Source organism: Neopelma chrysocephalum, unplaced genomic scaffold, assembly GCF_003984885.1.
Source record: "Neopelma chrysocephalum unplaced genomic scaffold, ASM398488v2 Primary Assembly neopelma1_24, whole genome shotgun sequence".
In the NCBI taxonomy this organism is placed as follows: domain Eukaryota; kingdom Metazoa; phylum Chordata; class Aves; order Passeriformes; family Pipridae; genus Neopelma; species Neopelma chrysocephalum.
The window spans coordinates 30,073,503-30,089,930 of record NW_020897693.1 but is presented as its reverse complement, the minus strand read 5'-3'; the positions used below and the strand labels follow the sequence as shown (position 1 = coordinate 30,089,930).

Genomic DNA, 16,428 nt, shown 5'->3' with positions numbered 1-16,428 from the left:
AAAACTTCAATCTAAGCAAGACTGTAGAATTGTCATACAAGTTGGAAGGTTTCTAAACAATGGGATTGTTTGACCAGATAGAATTTGAAAAACACAGATTTATTTCTGCTATTCCATATTTTCCATTCTGACTGTTTTCCAAATCAAGGAATATGCTCAGGTCACAGAGGAAAAGTGAAAAATTTAAAGAAGGTAGGCATACTAAACTACTCAGAAAATTAGAAAAGCTAACAAACCCACCTGTTTCATGTTCAAGCCTTGACTGCAAGTAAAGGATAGGCTCTGCAAATCCCAACTTCAGAATAGTTAATCTGTTTTTAACAGCATTTACACTCAGCTGCTCTACTGAATGCTGTGATTCCACCAACATTTTCAGAGGCAAACTAAATAAAAATACAACCAATTGCATCCTTTAAATTGTGTATGAAATCTTGTGTTTACAAAGCTGAGAACTAACACATATAGCAGGTATGTTCTGCCAAAATATAGACATAGCAAGCAACTTTCCATATCAATAAATGTGTTTATTATCTAGTCTTTCACCATACTTCCATAAGCAAACTTAGTTTTGGTTTGCAGTCAGTCAAGTTGTATTTGTACTAAGTCTTCTGGTTAAAAAAGATTGTAATTTATAAAGACTGTCAAATCTTTGGAATCGCTATGCACAAAAAGCAATGTAATAAATTATATGTTTATAAAGAAATTACTATTTGTTTAGTGTTTAAGTGCTTCACAAATACATAACTTGTCATCAAATGAGCTTTTGGTTTGGATTTCGGAAAAAAAAATTAAAAAAGGATAACAGCAGATAAATTATTACAGAAATATCCAATATGTTACATAGATAACCAAGATCTGAAGTTTTCTTACCAAATTTGCAGTAAAGAAATCCTGATACTCAGAGTGTGATTCTGCAATACAGCTGCATTAACTTTTTTTAATCTATATATTTGGAGCTAATAAAGCATTTGAAGATTCTGAATAAATTTTTAGTTGTTTCAAATCTGCAGTGGACATTAAAACATCAGCTATTTCAAGAAAATTCTCTTTAAAAAGTTTTCTAAGTAAATTTGGGTTTACTTATGATTGTTGAAATAATATTTCCCCTCCCTCTCAATATTCAACTGAAATATTCAAGCTCTTTCAAACTTTAAACTTTTCAGAATAATTTTCTCAGAGAATTTTACAGCTTTAACAAGACTAAGGAGACTGAAATCTATCAAATGTAATTAGTTTAAGAGAGTCCTTTGAGATGCACAGTCCTACACATTTGGGAGATGTTAACCAGTTCAATATGAAAGAAGTTACATTTTCCCTATTGTTGTGGTTCACTTTCACAGCTTCACACCAGTTTTTGGTGTGCACATTCTGTCCTGCTAGCTATAGAAAACCTAGTTCTCAAAATCTGAAAACCATATTTTAGAATGGAAATATCATATTTTACCTTCAAATAATTTTTTTTAATCTGAATTGCATTTCAATTATTTTTAAACTAATTTTATTTCTGTGCAACTTAATTTCTTAGTATAGGATTGTTAATAGTGCCAAGAATAAATAATTACCATATTACTGGCTCTCAAACTATTTGCTAGACCTGAAACTCACTGCACATAACAACAGTTCCACCAGTTTTTGTTCAACAACTTGATGATTCTCAGACCTAAATACAATAGTATGTCTTTGTCTCCTTTTAGCTATAGGTCAGAGTTTATAGTCAAATGTCTGCTTCTTAGACACTCGTCTATTTGTCAGAGAAATTTGTGAGAAGAAAGAATAAACCTGCTTCTAATGTTACAAAAAGACATTTGACAGAGGAAGTGTTTATTCAATAAAAGCCTACTGAGGCCTAAGAGACGGGCATGAGAAAGATATCTACCGTACCCTGGTTTTACATTTTTTTCAAAATGCTCATAATGGAAAGAAAAAGGAACAAGCTGTATCTAAATGTAGACATGTTAGAAAGTAATACCCTTTAATATCTTGTTTTGATAATTTCTCACACACTTCTTATCCAGGATTTAAGTTTAATGAGAACAACTAAAAATTCTTTGTCCCTCAAAAAAGTGGAAACAGAGATAGTGAAAGGATAATGGTTACATGATATTTGATCTATATCCAAAGTTCATGAAAATCTTGTGGTATGAGTCAGAAGGAAAGATAAAAGATCCAGTTAAGCAATGTTTAAGCCTGACCCAGGTATCCTGGAAAAAGATGACTGCAGTCTCTCTACCTGGAACACGAGAAAACATCAGTGGTCTGCAAAGATCTAAAGACACTATCATAGCATAAAACGTGTTTGTTTCTACGTCAATATACAACATATGGTTCAGATATTTAAGTCACAAAGCAGTGGTGGAGTGCTCTACTTCAAAATAAGTTAGAAGTTAACAGACAGATACAAAATATTATACTAGATCATCCAAAATGACATTTTTTTCAAAAGATAGAAAGCAGTAAAGAATGATTTGAAACACTAGACCCTTCCGTGAGAGACTTAAGGGATATAAAGTAAAGCAGAAGAACAGGAGTTGAATCCAAGTTATACCTCAGAAGGATTCCAAGAAAGATTTTGCTGTAAAAGCAAAATAATATTTTATTTGAAATTAAAAAAAGCTAAATGGATCATGAAAGCATCTCAGCAGGTTAAAATACTACAAGGAGAAAGAGAGCACTTCTTTACTGGCTTGTAGTAAAAACATGTCTTTTTTTTAATCTCCTTTACAATATTTGCAATTGGCAAAAGCTACACTGAATGTGTTAGAGAGATCTAAAAGTATTTTAGCACAGCTTGAGTTAAGAGTGATGCCAGATAAATGACTAATATAGGGCATTCTGGAATCCAGAAAGTTATGATTCATGCAACCATCCCCCTGAAGCACTCGTGAATCTGAGCTTTCCAGGAAATTTCCCAAGAGACAACATAAAAGAAGCCTCCCACTCATGCTGTGGGGCTAGTTCTGAGAAAGGGCATTGCAAAAGTGAGAGAAACAAGTATTTTCAAAGGATCAGTGGTCATTAGTAAAGACCTAAGTCATGTAGCATGAAAAGAGACTGACAGAAAACACCAAAATCCCCAGGGAACAAGCCACAAAAAAGAAACAATGCTCTTGATTACAGGAAGAGCAGAAGCACAGACAGATCTGCAACAGGGATACAGAAAAAATTTTCACAAGAGAAAGAGATGATCAGTGTGCTAAGCAATTTTTCCAAGGAATAATATAAAAAGTCTGCTATGGCCTGGATCCTCAAGCCAGTCTTATCACCACAAGCCAAGTGACAGCCAGAGGAAGGAAATCAACTTTAAATATCCAAAACAAATAGAAAGCTGTGTGAAAATGGAATCAGACCTCTCCTGGCTCAGGAAAACAAACTATGAGAAAATGAAAAATTGTTGCCTTACTGCTATGTTTGCATTTTGAAAATTATATTCAGAAACTGCTATGTTATAGGTCTTCATCCTGAGACTGTATCATTCATTTTTCTCATTTTGATTGAGAAAGTAGTAGAGAGAAGGCTTCTTAAATTTGCACATGAAAACAATGTGTATATTTGGAGGAGATACTTGAAAAATGGGATAAAAGAAAGAAAAAGTTTAATAATGGACAAAAGTAAAATTCTACGTGTAAAATTTCACAGATAAAATGGATAAGAGAGAGGTGGAAAAAAACATATTGCAGGAAAGGAGTGTGGGAATTACAGTGAATTACAAGCTGAGCATGAATCAACCATCTCCTGCTCTTGTGGTAAAAAGAAAATACTAAACTGGTATGTATTGTTTGAAAGACACATGAAACACTTTTTCCAGTCTACTCAGCAATGGTGATACTTCACATTGAGCCCAGTGTCAAGCCTGGGCACAGCAGTTCCAGAAGGACACAGATCACTTGGAAGTAGCCCCTCCAGGAAAATTATCAGATCACAGAAGCAATAAACAAGTAATACTTATATGAGAGGGGGTGGTTTGTTTGGGTTTGGGTTTTTTTTGCTTAGTTGATTTTCCTAAAGTTATATAATGAATAAACAGTTCAAAATATATCTCATGTCTGCATAAAATAATTTCACAACACTTGTTTTTACAATCATATTTCTTTTTGTCTCTATACAGATTTAAAGATAAGCAGGCTACAGAAGTTCTGTATTACTAATGTGTTTGCTACAACCTTGCTGGTTTTTTAGTCCTACTTCAGATCTTTTTGAACGCTTTTTCTTTTTGTAGTATTTTGTGAAAAAAATTAAAAATACATCAAAAATTTTAAAAATATCTTCAAATACAAGTCATTATCATGCATGTATAAACACAGAGGAAAAAAACACTTTCCTGAGTGTCTAGTCTCAATGACAGACCCCCCAAAAGTAAGAGGCCAGGGAATTGCAGATAATTTAGATTCCTTCATCCTTTTTTACAGTTGCATTGATCAGATTTCTTCCTAGGCCCAAACAATCCCAATTGCTACAGCATTTGCTTATATAGATTAAATCATTAGGAAAGTATTTTATAAACTACAATTGACTCTTGCAACTTCACAAATAAACTCTAAAAAAAAGAAAAAGCATGAGGGATGTTATTCATTCACTGAATAAAATGTTTTAGTGGATATATGAGGGTAAGTTATATGTACAGAATATTCTCATTTCATAAGCAGGCACAAATCAGTTCTGCCTGTGCTCTGAGCCAGCTCAAAACTGTGTGTGAACACCACCCACAAGCTCCACAGACCTTTAGTCTCAGCTCAGCACTGCGCTAATACAGCCAAAAGCAATTCCAGATCAGAACTGGCACCAAGTCCAGCAAGATTTATCAAGTCTGCCTGCAGAAACACCTTTTCAGAGCATCTGATAAAAATGTACTGCATATTGTGGATATAGTGCTCTTTCTCATCAAAAGCTGGCAATATCTACTCCAAATTTTTTAAAAAACGGTGGGACCATAAAAAAATCAAGATCAGCTCTCTGGTTAGGACTGACTATGGTGCAATTGCTCTGGTTATCACTAGTATACAGAGTTGTATTTTAAGACAGTTTACAGCTCCAGTCCTAAAATAAACACAAACAAAATACCATTGCACTGAGTAGGAAGGAAGACTATGTTCGCATGAAGAGCCCTCAGAATGCAACTCTGAAGAGACCTCAGCCTGAAGAGATAACATTTGTGCTATTTCTGGAGACGGTTTGCTGCCTTCAAAAGCATGCTTCATCTGCTGCAGCAAACCAAGCCATGCAAATGAACATATGCTTACAGTCCCAGACACTATTTATTTGAATTTTGCCTTGAATTTCCTCAATAACTTTAAAGACTTAGCAACAAAAATTAAATCTGGGACCAAGACAGAGATACTTGCTTAAAGATACTTGGGTTCAGTTGTCAGGTTGGAAGGAGATTGTTGCTCTTATAGCTTACACAAAACACATATTTTGGGGGGGCAAATTCCAGTCTTGGTAATGCATTATCTTGCTGGAAAAAGAATGCAAAAATGTTGATTTACTTGTAACTGTTCAAATCTTACCACTGCATAATTCTTACCAAGTCTCAGATCTGAAAAAAAATTCTAAGTATTTACAATTTTGCATGTAATTCCACCTGAGTCCAATCTTCAGTGAATCTTTACATGACTGAAAGGCCAGACATTAGACCACCTGTGTACCCCACTACTTCTGAAACTTGTATAGTTTTCAAATGAGCACCCTCCTTATTGGAATTTTAAGAATTTTACTGGAATTTTATTTGGGAGTTTTGTGTACAGTAGACATTAAGATCAATGAGAATATTTCTGAGCACTTGTAAGATGTCCAATCAGGTCACTGCTAATGTTGTATCACCCGCTCTTGGAGTGTAAACCTCTTCATGAGTATGGTTATGACCACTGAATTAAGTGATGAGCAAATAATGTTGAAAAATATCCGATAATTAAATGGTTTCTATTATTTCCCTGAAAAGGATTTATTCATTTTTAACACAGGCTGTTAGACGTGCTTCAGCAGTCATGACAACCCTTTTGTTTATTAATAGCAGAGTTGAACAAATCACCTTCACTGAGAAGTCTACAATATAAAATTCATCCTACCTTCAGCTGTACTAGATGCACGTCCACATGCTTGCTATCTGAGTCCTGCTGGACAGAGTAGGTCAGATCCCTGACTCTTTCAGATGTCATCCGAAGCCAGGTCTCAATTTCTGGCAAGTGGAGAACAATTTTCCAATCAGCCCCAGTGTGTAGAGGAGGAGGCTTTTCATACTGTTGGCCAGAATCAAGATCCTTTATGGCATCCTCTTCCCCATCTTGTTCCATTGTAGGAGTCATGTTTATAAGCATGGGAGATGCATCAGACGGCATTGGATCCAGTTCTTGTGTTCTCATGGGAGAAAGTGCTACATCCATGGCTAACATAGGAAAGTCTAAACCATATTTATTTCAAAAACAGCTGTAAAGATAAAAAAAAGAGAGAGACTGCTGTTACAAGATCAAATATAGCAATAAAAATATTTACAGGACAAAGAGTGAATGATAATGTCTGAGGTATTACACTTCTGCATAAATTCTTCACCCTACAAATCTATACTAGAAGTTCAAGACTAAGTAGATTTTTCAAATTAACTTTGTTGATTTGAACAAACAAGATCTTTCTATGAGAATAATAACAAACACTACATTTCTCTCATTGCAGATAATCACCTTGCAAAGTACAGTTGTCATTGATGACAAATATGTTCTCCACAGGTTAATACAGGACTGGTATTTGTAAACAAGTACATATGAGAATATATGTATCACCTGAAATTTATGACTAAACACAGAATATCTCAAGTTTTATTCAAATTTCCCAAGTGTCCCCCCACATACAACTAAAACTTTGAAGGCAAAGTTGAAGCAACTGTTGGGAACACTTGTTTAATTTACTGCTTTTCATTTTGAAGCTTAAATTCTTGTATTTTTGTTAGATTAAGGACTGTTGCAATAAGCAAGAACTCTCACAAAACGTAGAGATAAGAATTCCAAATGTCAAAATATGTACCAAAAATTAAAACATCATTTTACAAAGTGGCTTTATAAAAGCCCAAAAGCTGTGTCATCAGTATACATTTACAAGGTCCACTGGAAAAAGTAAATAAGTAAAACATTTTACTATGTACCTCTTTCTTTACACATTCTAGCTATATGTAATACAGAAGGCTGCCATAAACCCTATGCACGAGAAGAAAAAAAAAACCAAAAAGACAAACCAAAAATACCAAAAACTTTACTTGCTTAACATAAAAGCTATAAGATTGCAGAAAAACCAGTGCCTTTCACTATTAAATCAACTACCCTGTGACTACTGAGTTACATTCCTAAATATTTCAAGTGGAGTTGCAGCATCCAGTGACTACTCCTGCAGGCAGTGACAACACCAAAGAAGTATCCACATATCATAGCCAGGAAGGACAAAAAATTTACATTTAATTTGATTTTATTTCCTACCCTGCCACTACTTAGTAAACTATCTTTTGCATATTTGTCCCCCTCACAAAACAATATTTAAAACTGATATTAAACTGATATTGAATATTAATTTGGCACTTCAGAACAAAATTTTCTATCACGCAAACAAGAAAAAGGGATGAAAGGAGATTTCAAACATTCTCAGTGCCTGCTATACATTTTCTCCCTCCTTAAGCCCAAATTTTGAAAAATTCAGAATTAAATGGTGTTAAATAAAAAGTTCTGCAGAAAGACTGGATGAAATTAACATTTCAGGATGCTGAATATTTGTCAAGTTTGTCTCTTTTCACTGCCTGTTTCTCAACTTAAATTCTGTTGCTATAAATACTCAAAATGTATTGTTAGACAAATCACTCAGTTTAAAAATATTTTTGTCTTGGACACTGCTGATCATAGCTCCAGTTTTAAAGCATAGGAATCAACTGTTCCAAAAGCCCAAACTCTCCAAGTATTTTAAGTATATTCTTTACATTATTTCCTCCTGAAAATGAAATTTTGGTGAAGCACGTGTGGTCCTTATTTTTGCATATTTATTGTTAAACATGCCTATCAGCAAAACAATCATTCACTAAATGATACAGAAACACGGGAATGGCAGCAATTGCTTCATAGTTTTTTCACAAAAAAACCTGGCACTCTTACAGACTTTTTCAGTATGACTCAGCTCTAGTAAGGGCATTAAAGCAATTAGCAAATAGAAATTAAAACATGCTCCTGCAGAAGCAAACAAAAGCTAGTCCATGCTGCATGCAGAGCACAGTTCTAGTTTTGATACACTGAGTTTGCAATTAGCAGCCATTAGGAACCTGCTGACCTGTTTTTTGTTACGATGTGCTTGACTCTCTAATAGTGGCTCTCCAGCATTACAGCTAATGCCTCCTTAATCCTAGTTGCTCTTAAAGTGAAGTCCTTTAAATCCTTTCCTTTCTGCCAGATCACAAGAAGTTGCAACACTTCAATTAATAATATGCGGAGAAATTTTAAAATAGAGCATTCTTTTCACATTCTTCAGAAAAATAAAGATAAAAAATCCTACAGAGGTCATAAAACACACTGTGGATACTAATTAGCAAGGTCTGGGACAGCTTTAAAAAGCTCACAAATGCTTGGAAGGAGAAACTTGAAGCAAGAAATTACTGAATCCAAACACTAGGACACAGATTCTTTAAATTGCTTCTTGGCAGAATAAAAAGGCATCATCATCCAACTATGCTGCGAGAAAGTACAACTGAAAGGTTCTCCTGCGCACTCCAAAAAAACTGGCCCTGAAACAGTGCGGTTACTGAAGAGCTCCTAAAATCACTGGAGAAACCGAAAGCTCCACCTCACTATCCCTCCCCCACCGCCTTCGCAATTGGAGCAAAGCGACACCATTCCCCGGGCACGCCTGCGCCGAGAAGGCGCTGGGAGTGTGGCTCTCAGGCACTCTCATGCGTTGGATATGGAAGGAAAATAGGCAAATCCGCGATGCAGAGGTGTTTTTACAAAATTCTAATGTTGAAGTACTAAACAGCAAACATCAAGGCCCAGCACCAACAGCAAACCTCAGAGACATATCTATTTTATGCAATTTAGGAGTTATAAAACTTGACAAAAATACTTTTGATCAGAAGTAGGTTCTGCTTTTCAGATTACTAAGCACATGCAAGCCTTGCAGAGGTTTGCATTCACAAAATTTGTTAAGCCACAAGCTACTGAAGATGACCTAATTTTCTATTCTCCACCTATTCTCATATAGGCACTTGCATCTATTGTCCTCCAGCTACACCCAATATTTAGGGTAGTAATTGCATACTGAAACATGAAAGGTAGAACATGGAAATCCTCATCAGTTCTAGTATTTTCATAATGTGCCATTAAGTGACATATGATACATTTTCGCAAACCCAATTTCAGTTTCAAATTTGAAAAGTGTCATCTGGGGGATTAAAATATTTGCTCAAAAATATAGGAATGGATGATTAAGTTAAACAATACTTTGGGGTCATATATTGATTGATACTTAAAGTGATTGATTTAAATGCTGGCCTTAGATTTGGCTGTATTTCTGGAATATTTTGGTTTTCCAGATTTTGTGAGATGTACAGATAGTGAATTGTAAACCACTAAGTATTAGAACATATTAAAACTGAATAAATTTAGAAGTGCTTTTTATACTTTGCAAAAATAATTTTTGAAAAGAGATAAAGAAGTGATTCATTTCCTTCCACGCAGGGCCTCCTTCACTGCTAAAGTTCTTAATAAAACTTAAAAGCTATGCTCTAAATCACAAAATCCTGGTAAAATCAATGACAGTTTTAGGTGAGCAAGCCATATTACATCAGACTCCAGCTTTCTTCTAAACCAAATCTTTTCTGTACCCAGAATAGCTGTACAGACTAGATGATTTTAAGCTTGCAGGTGGACCGATGAAAATACAAGGTCAAATGTCTTTATCAATAAAAAGTTCATCTCTCAATATTTTCAGGGCATAACCTTATTTTTATAGTCACAATCAGAGTGAAAGTTATGATACCATTATTTAAAAAAAATACACCTCAAATAGTTGTTTCTGTCGCTTCAAAAGCCACTGTTTCAGTCTGCTGAAAAGACATATTTGTGAACCATACAACATAGCTACCAGCTTGTACTGTTTCTGGTGTGAGAAAAAAATAGATGAATTGAGTATATTTTTTTGCCTTTTTTGCCTTTTAATTCTTTATATACAGTCCTATATTGTAGTGGATGCTTATATGAAAGGTGACAGACCCTGTGTAAGCACATGCACACATATGCTTTCTATCTTCATCTTTAGTAAGTGTACTATGCCTAACAGATGGCTGATTACCTTCCACTAATAACGCAATCTCACTTACCCCTGCTTTTCCACTCAGTTGGATGTTAGCACTTTTATGCAAAACATAGCATGTGTGTGTCAACCATAATATAGTTTATCAATCACCACAAGCCTTGAAAGACTTTTCTCACTCATTCTGCTCCCCAGTTGTTAACATTTTCCTTGATTATAAAGTGCAGGCCACATTCACTCTGCCAGCTATCAGATCATCCACATTTTCCTCCAATAGCAGTTAATTCCTGCCAAACAAAGAATCATTAAGCATTTTAAGCCATAGAGTAGTCCAATCACTGATCAGTGGTGCAGACACTGGGTCGAATGTTAATGAGCTCTAATTTCCCTTACTGTCACATATTGTTAAAATCAGCCATTAGCACTATAAAGCCACCTGTCTGTCAAGTAAACAATTCATTTCATTCTCAAAAATGCCCCACAAAAAAAAGAGAAACTGCATCACTAAATAATTATGTCTGCTTGCTGACTGAAATCTAATGATGTAAATTTTAACATCAGATTTAATGAGCTCATTGATTGAATTTTCTTTAATAGATACAGTGAAAATGAATGTCCCACACAGCCAAGTAATATTATAATGTCTTTTCCATTTCAGTAGTCTCAGGAATTCTCTGCTCAGTTATTAAGCTCATTATAGCTTTCCTTGAAAATATAATCCACTATATCAACTGCAAAGATAAACTGTCAGTATAATAAAAAACTGAAATATATCATGTCAGTAACTACATATAGAGCAACTTGAATTTAATATCACAGTAACACTATCCACGATACACTGATCCTGTTGCTGATTTCCTACGTGATTTAAAAAACAAAACAATTTCAAAAAGCTTTCAAAGAACTGAATTCTAATAGAGCAAATTTAGGTTTTTCTCTTCATATGTAAACACATTTCAAAAATACCTCCTTTACAATTCTCCTATTATTACATCTAGAATTCTGAACAAATCGGACAAATTTTCGTTTAGGACTGCTGGCCCTCTTATTTCACATGCGAGACTCTCAGAATGTATATCTGATAGGGAATATGATGATGGCTCCATTCCTGCAGGATATGGACCAAAGAGCCTTACATAGTAATTCCAATATTAAGCCTGAACACTAATGTGAATCATGATTAAAATTCTTAATGTAACTGATTTAAAGTCCATTAAAAAGTCTTCCCCCAAGGCTTTAATGGCAGCTAAGCCAGACTACCAATGATTAACTGTGGAAATCTCACCATGGACGTTTGAGTTCCTTATTATGTCTGTAAATCAGAATTTAGGACACTGCAATCCCCCAACATGATCTTTGCTATCTGCTGTTTCTCTTTCTAATACAAGGTGAAGGAAAACATGAAACTTAAAAGGCAAGTGTTTAGCTAGAAACTGGAAATTATTGTGGCAAATCAGGGCAAGTAGAAATTCTACTGCAGGATTTAGCAAAGGATCTGTCAGAAATCAATGGCGAGACTATGAAACAAACCAATAGACCACAAGGTGTAGGCATTATATACACAGGCAATCTGTGAGAAGCTAAGGGTGAAATATGCAACTTGCTGATTGTGGTGTGCCTGATCTTTCATTTGAAACTTCTTTGGTTCTTAGGATACTAGTTTGTTAAGAAAGGTTCTGGGAATCCTTTCAACCTGATATTTGTCAGGAAAACTGGTAGAAACTGTAGCATAATGAAGCAACACAATTTTTTAGAGGAATAGCCTCTGCTGCTTCTGAAAAACCGCATTACTGTTTTCCAAACAGATCACAAAATGCTTTTGACAAGACCCAATGCCAAAAGCTAAAGGAATCTAAATAGCCATGATACAAGAAGGAAGGTCCTTGAATGGACAAATAATCAAGTAAAATACTGGAAAGAGTAAACAGTGGAATGAAGAACAAAGGCAGATCACAAGCAGAGTTTCACAGAAACCTGTGCTTGAAGATCACAAGCAGAGTTTCACAGAAACCTCTGCTAAGCACTTTGCTTCTCAGTAAATTGATCAATGATCTGAAAAATGGGTGAAAAATCAGGTGGAAAACATCTGCCGAAGTTATTGAAATACTTGGGACAAATTTAAACCCTGAGTAAATGCAAGACCTTACAAGGCAAAATAAAATTGAGCAACAAAATATCATATTAAGCTTAATATAGACAAATATTAAGTTATGCGTAGGGAAAATAAAACCAGCCCTAATTGCTTCTATAGAATAGGCTCCAACATGAATGTTACTCCTCAAGAGCAATGTCTCAGAAGGAAAACTACTAAGTTCTATAAAAACTGTTAACTTAATTCTCAATAGCAGGAAAAAGAAAATTAAATTATATAAACATTTAGCAAAGGAATAGGAAATAATGCAGAAAAAAATTCTTTACGTCATTATGTAAATCCATGGCACAGATTCAGCATGTGATGTGCAATTGTGGCCCCCTCATCACAAAGAGAATACGGTGGAGCTGGGTAAGGATTCAAAAAAGGCAATTTGAAGGATAAACAGGAATATCTAAGCACTTCTGTTCAAATGAAAACTGAGCAGGCCAAGACTCAGCATTGGGAGAAAAAAAAAAAAAGGTGACTTTAAGATCATGCTATCCAGAAATTTTAAATATTGCTGTTTTTCACAACCTGGACCTCTTCATTCTTCAAAAGAACCCCGACCTCTTATCAGTGAAAGCAGCCATTATATTTCCTATGTGGTCTTTACAGTGGTAGACCACAATTCCTTGCAGGATCTCAATTGTTTGCCTAACCACCTTATATACTGAAGAGGGAGCTTCAGCCATCCTACTTGCCATGGTTTTTGCAGGCAATTCTCCAAAAGAGGTCCTGGAAGATGCAAGCAGTACCCTTTTCAGATATTCCTTTCAGGAACAACTCAGAAAAAAACCTTACACTGTAAACACCTTCCTTTCAAAGAAAGCGTAAATGAACATTACAAACAGTGCTGAACTCACCTCTCTTAAGTCCTGAGTTTATTTACGGTCTTCAGCTGCTTCATAAACTCCAAATCCCTGATCTAAATTAATTTCAGTATATGTATAAATCCGTAAGTATGATAGTCTTTATGAATAAAAGCTTTGGGCATAAATCCAGTATACTCATAATGTCAACAATTTGCACCTGATCTGTCAAGTCCAGGAATTTCATAAACTGTGGAAACTATGCAGTATTACAGTCCTGCAATTAGTTAGTGGATTAACACTGGAAGTAAAGCAGAGTTCTGTTTCAGAGAGAGTTCACAGCTCAAGAGGTACCAACTATGCATCTTTACACAAGCACCAAGTTTATCTAAAAATATATTAGTTCCAGTCCAGCATTAACTGCAATCATCCTTAAAAAAAGAACAGCTTGGAAAAAAAGCCCACAACAACAAAATGAAGTCTTGCCTGAAACAGTGCATAAAATTTATATGCTCCCAGCTCATATAATTTTATGTTCTCACTTATAAAAAGGCAGGGAGACTAGTTGGAAATGATCCATTAGACAACTGCTACATCAGAAAAAATTCTACACTACAACATGTACAGACTTTGAAAACAATTGTGTTGTGCCAGACTCATACAGACAGAGGAATGTATTCGGAGTCAAACATATTGTGATGAGTAGTTGTGTTTTCTGGTCACTTCTGATTCAGTGCAGGTTTGCCCTGCAGTGAGAAACAGTGTCTGGGAGGTGATGTGATACGAAGAGATTAGCATTAAAATGGACAAAGACAAATTAGCTCCTTCATATTAATTCATCATTATTTCAGCATCCTTTATTAGCTAACTGCCCTACACCACCTTGGGCTTTTGTTGTCCTAATTTTCACTCCAGAATGCCAGCAGTACATAGAAGACACACATAGTGGAAACTTTCACATGCTGATTCTTCAGCATACATGAGTGATTGTTTTTTGGGGGTTTTGATTTGTATTTTGGGGTAGGTTGTTTTAACCTCCCTAGATAAAGCCATTTTTGACATTCGAGTGGCCAACAGTCAGCAAAACCTTTGCAATCATAAAATATTTTTTCCCTTCACCAGCTACAAAAGTCAGATGATGAAGGATGCAAAACAATTTCTCTAGCAAGAAGGTGATGCCTTATTCCAAAATTTTTCTCCAGAGAGATAGTGTGAAACATCTTTTATACTGGAAGATAGCAAGATTAGGCTTCCCTGAATACTAATCTGGATTTTAAATGGTCTTTCATTATAGACAGACAGTGAGATGTAAGAGAGAACATTCTGAGCTGATAGAGGTCCTTGACTGTCTGCCAAATCTGACCAGGCAGGAGAGCAGAAAGATCCACAATTGTTTGCTTGCATTTGTATGGACAAAATCTTAAACACTTTAGTCACTAAAAAGTTCTTTTGGAAAGTCATCCACCACCAAAATACCAAACAGATTATTTCCACTTCGTAAAACAAAACAATAGGCAAATGTCACATGTCATTTCATATCTCTTGTGTCACTTTCTCAAAGTGCTCATACACTAATGGGCACCAGGGCTCCACCAACTGCGTGGTGCAGGACATTAGTAATAACCTTTTCCTACTCCAAGCGAGATTAGTCTTAATTCTCTCTAAACACAGCTAGCTTGGTAGCCCTCTAGGAGCTGCTGCTGCTGCTGCAAAACATGAAAATCCACCTGTTTTGCAACACTAAATTTTATTCCAATAGTGCATTAAAGGGAACGTCCTCATTTCAACTTTGTGATAAAACTCAACATCTATTAATATGAAAAAAACCATACTTCAATTTCAGCTACCTGAAAATATCATATCAAATCCTTCACAGAACACTTATTCAAGTTTGCTTCTTTAATTTTATATTTACCTAGTGGCTGGGAACAGGGTGTTTTTAACTGAAGGTTAATTGATTCTGAGAGACCTATCTGCAGTTGTAAATTTGAGATAGAAAAATTCTCATATCAAAAATTTCCCATAAATAACTTCTTCAAATTCTGAGATCAATTAAATGGCTTTTGAATTTTTTAGTAGGAAAAAAAAAAAGAGGGTGAGATTTTCCTTGGTTGTCAGTTGTAATTTTAGTTTGCTTTTTTCTGAGCATTTTTTAAAAATTTTTTTACTCAGAGTTTTTTTGGTTTCACCATCACCTATCTTTTAAATACAATCCAAAAAAAATTACTTTTTCATTTCATTGTACCTCACAAATTTTGGAAGAAAACTGTATGATAAACAGTATCAAAGGCATCTCTAAACAGGATTTAAGCATGTTTCTAACTTCATTTTGCATCTGAACTCTAGACACATTAAAAAATATTGGCATTGCAAAACTTTATTATTAAATTCAAAATCGGTTTCAAGAACACTGATAGTGGACAAGAACATTTTTAGTACCAAATGCTCTCAAATTTTCATCTCCTACGCTTTTATGAGTACACAAGTACACAATATTTACTAGCCCGCAGCACTGTTACAGACTGCATCTCCTGAGATAAGTAACTCTGATTCTGATCGCTATTTGATTATTGTTTCATTAAGATAAATTTCATAGAAGTAAATAAAATTAAACACATAAGAAAGCAGGCTTTCAAGGGCTCTTCAGCTGAACATGTAAAATTAAAGCACAAATGTTTTTATCCTTTTAAGTCATTCTCAGTTACATAACACTGCTTTCTTTTGCCATAAAATTGATCAGATACACTAAAATTTAGTTAAGCTAGAAGAGGAATCCAAATTTTGATGGTTCTGATACTTCAGGGTATAGAATTATTTCTTCAAAATTTTAACTAGCTGTAAGATGTTAACACAGTATTTGTAATATTAGCAGTTCAGAATTAACACTGATGCTTTGAATACAAATGTTAGATATTATAAATTATTTTCATTAGATATTATACATTAGATATTATACATTATTTTCCAGGAGAGAAACTATAGTTCTGACATGCATTGTTCAAAGCACAATCCCTGAAGAAAAAAAAAAAGGAAGCACCAGTGTTCACCTTGGACAATATTTTACAATGGAGGGATACAACTAGTTTAACAAAAGCAACAAAAACAAAAATATAACAAAAGAGAAAAGAGAGAAAGAAAAAAGACAGAAAGGAAGGGAAGGAAGGGAGGGAGGGAGGAAGGAAGGAAAGAAGGGAGAAAGAAAGAGAGAAAGAAAAGAAA

At 34.9% G+C, this 16,428-nt stretch overlaps 1 protein-coding gene across 13 annotated transcripts in view; it reads right to left on the bottom strand.

Moving 5' to 3' along the window:
- The window catches only part of AKAP6 (A-kinase anchoring protein 6), a 274,653-nt gene that overhangs the window by 219,622 nt on the left and 38,603 nt on the right, over window positions 1-16,428 (bottom strand). For 10 of the 13 annotated variants that reach the window (XM_027670361.1, XM_027670334.1, XM_027670330.1 and 7 more), the window contains one exon: window positions 6,063-6,420. In XM_027670361.1, the coding sequence (XP_027526162.1) occupies window positions 6,063-6,386 (324 nt within the window). In that variant the 5' untranslated portion in view covers window positions 6,387-6,420. Of the gene's footprint in view, window positions 1-6,062; window positions 6,421-8,292; window positions 8,638-10,333; window positions 10,554-16,428 lie in introns of those variants that run through there. The other 3 variants (XM_027670351.1, XM_027670369.1, XM_027670336.1) reach the window with 3 other exon arrangements.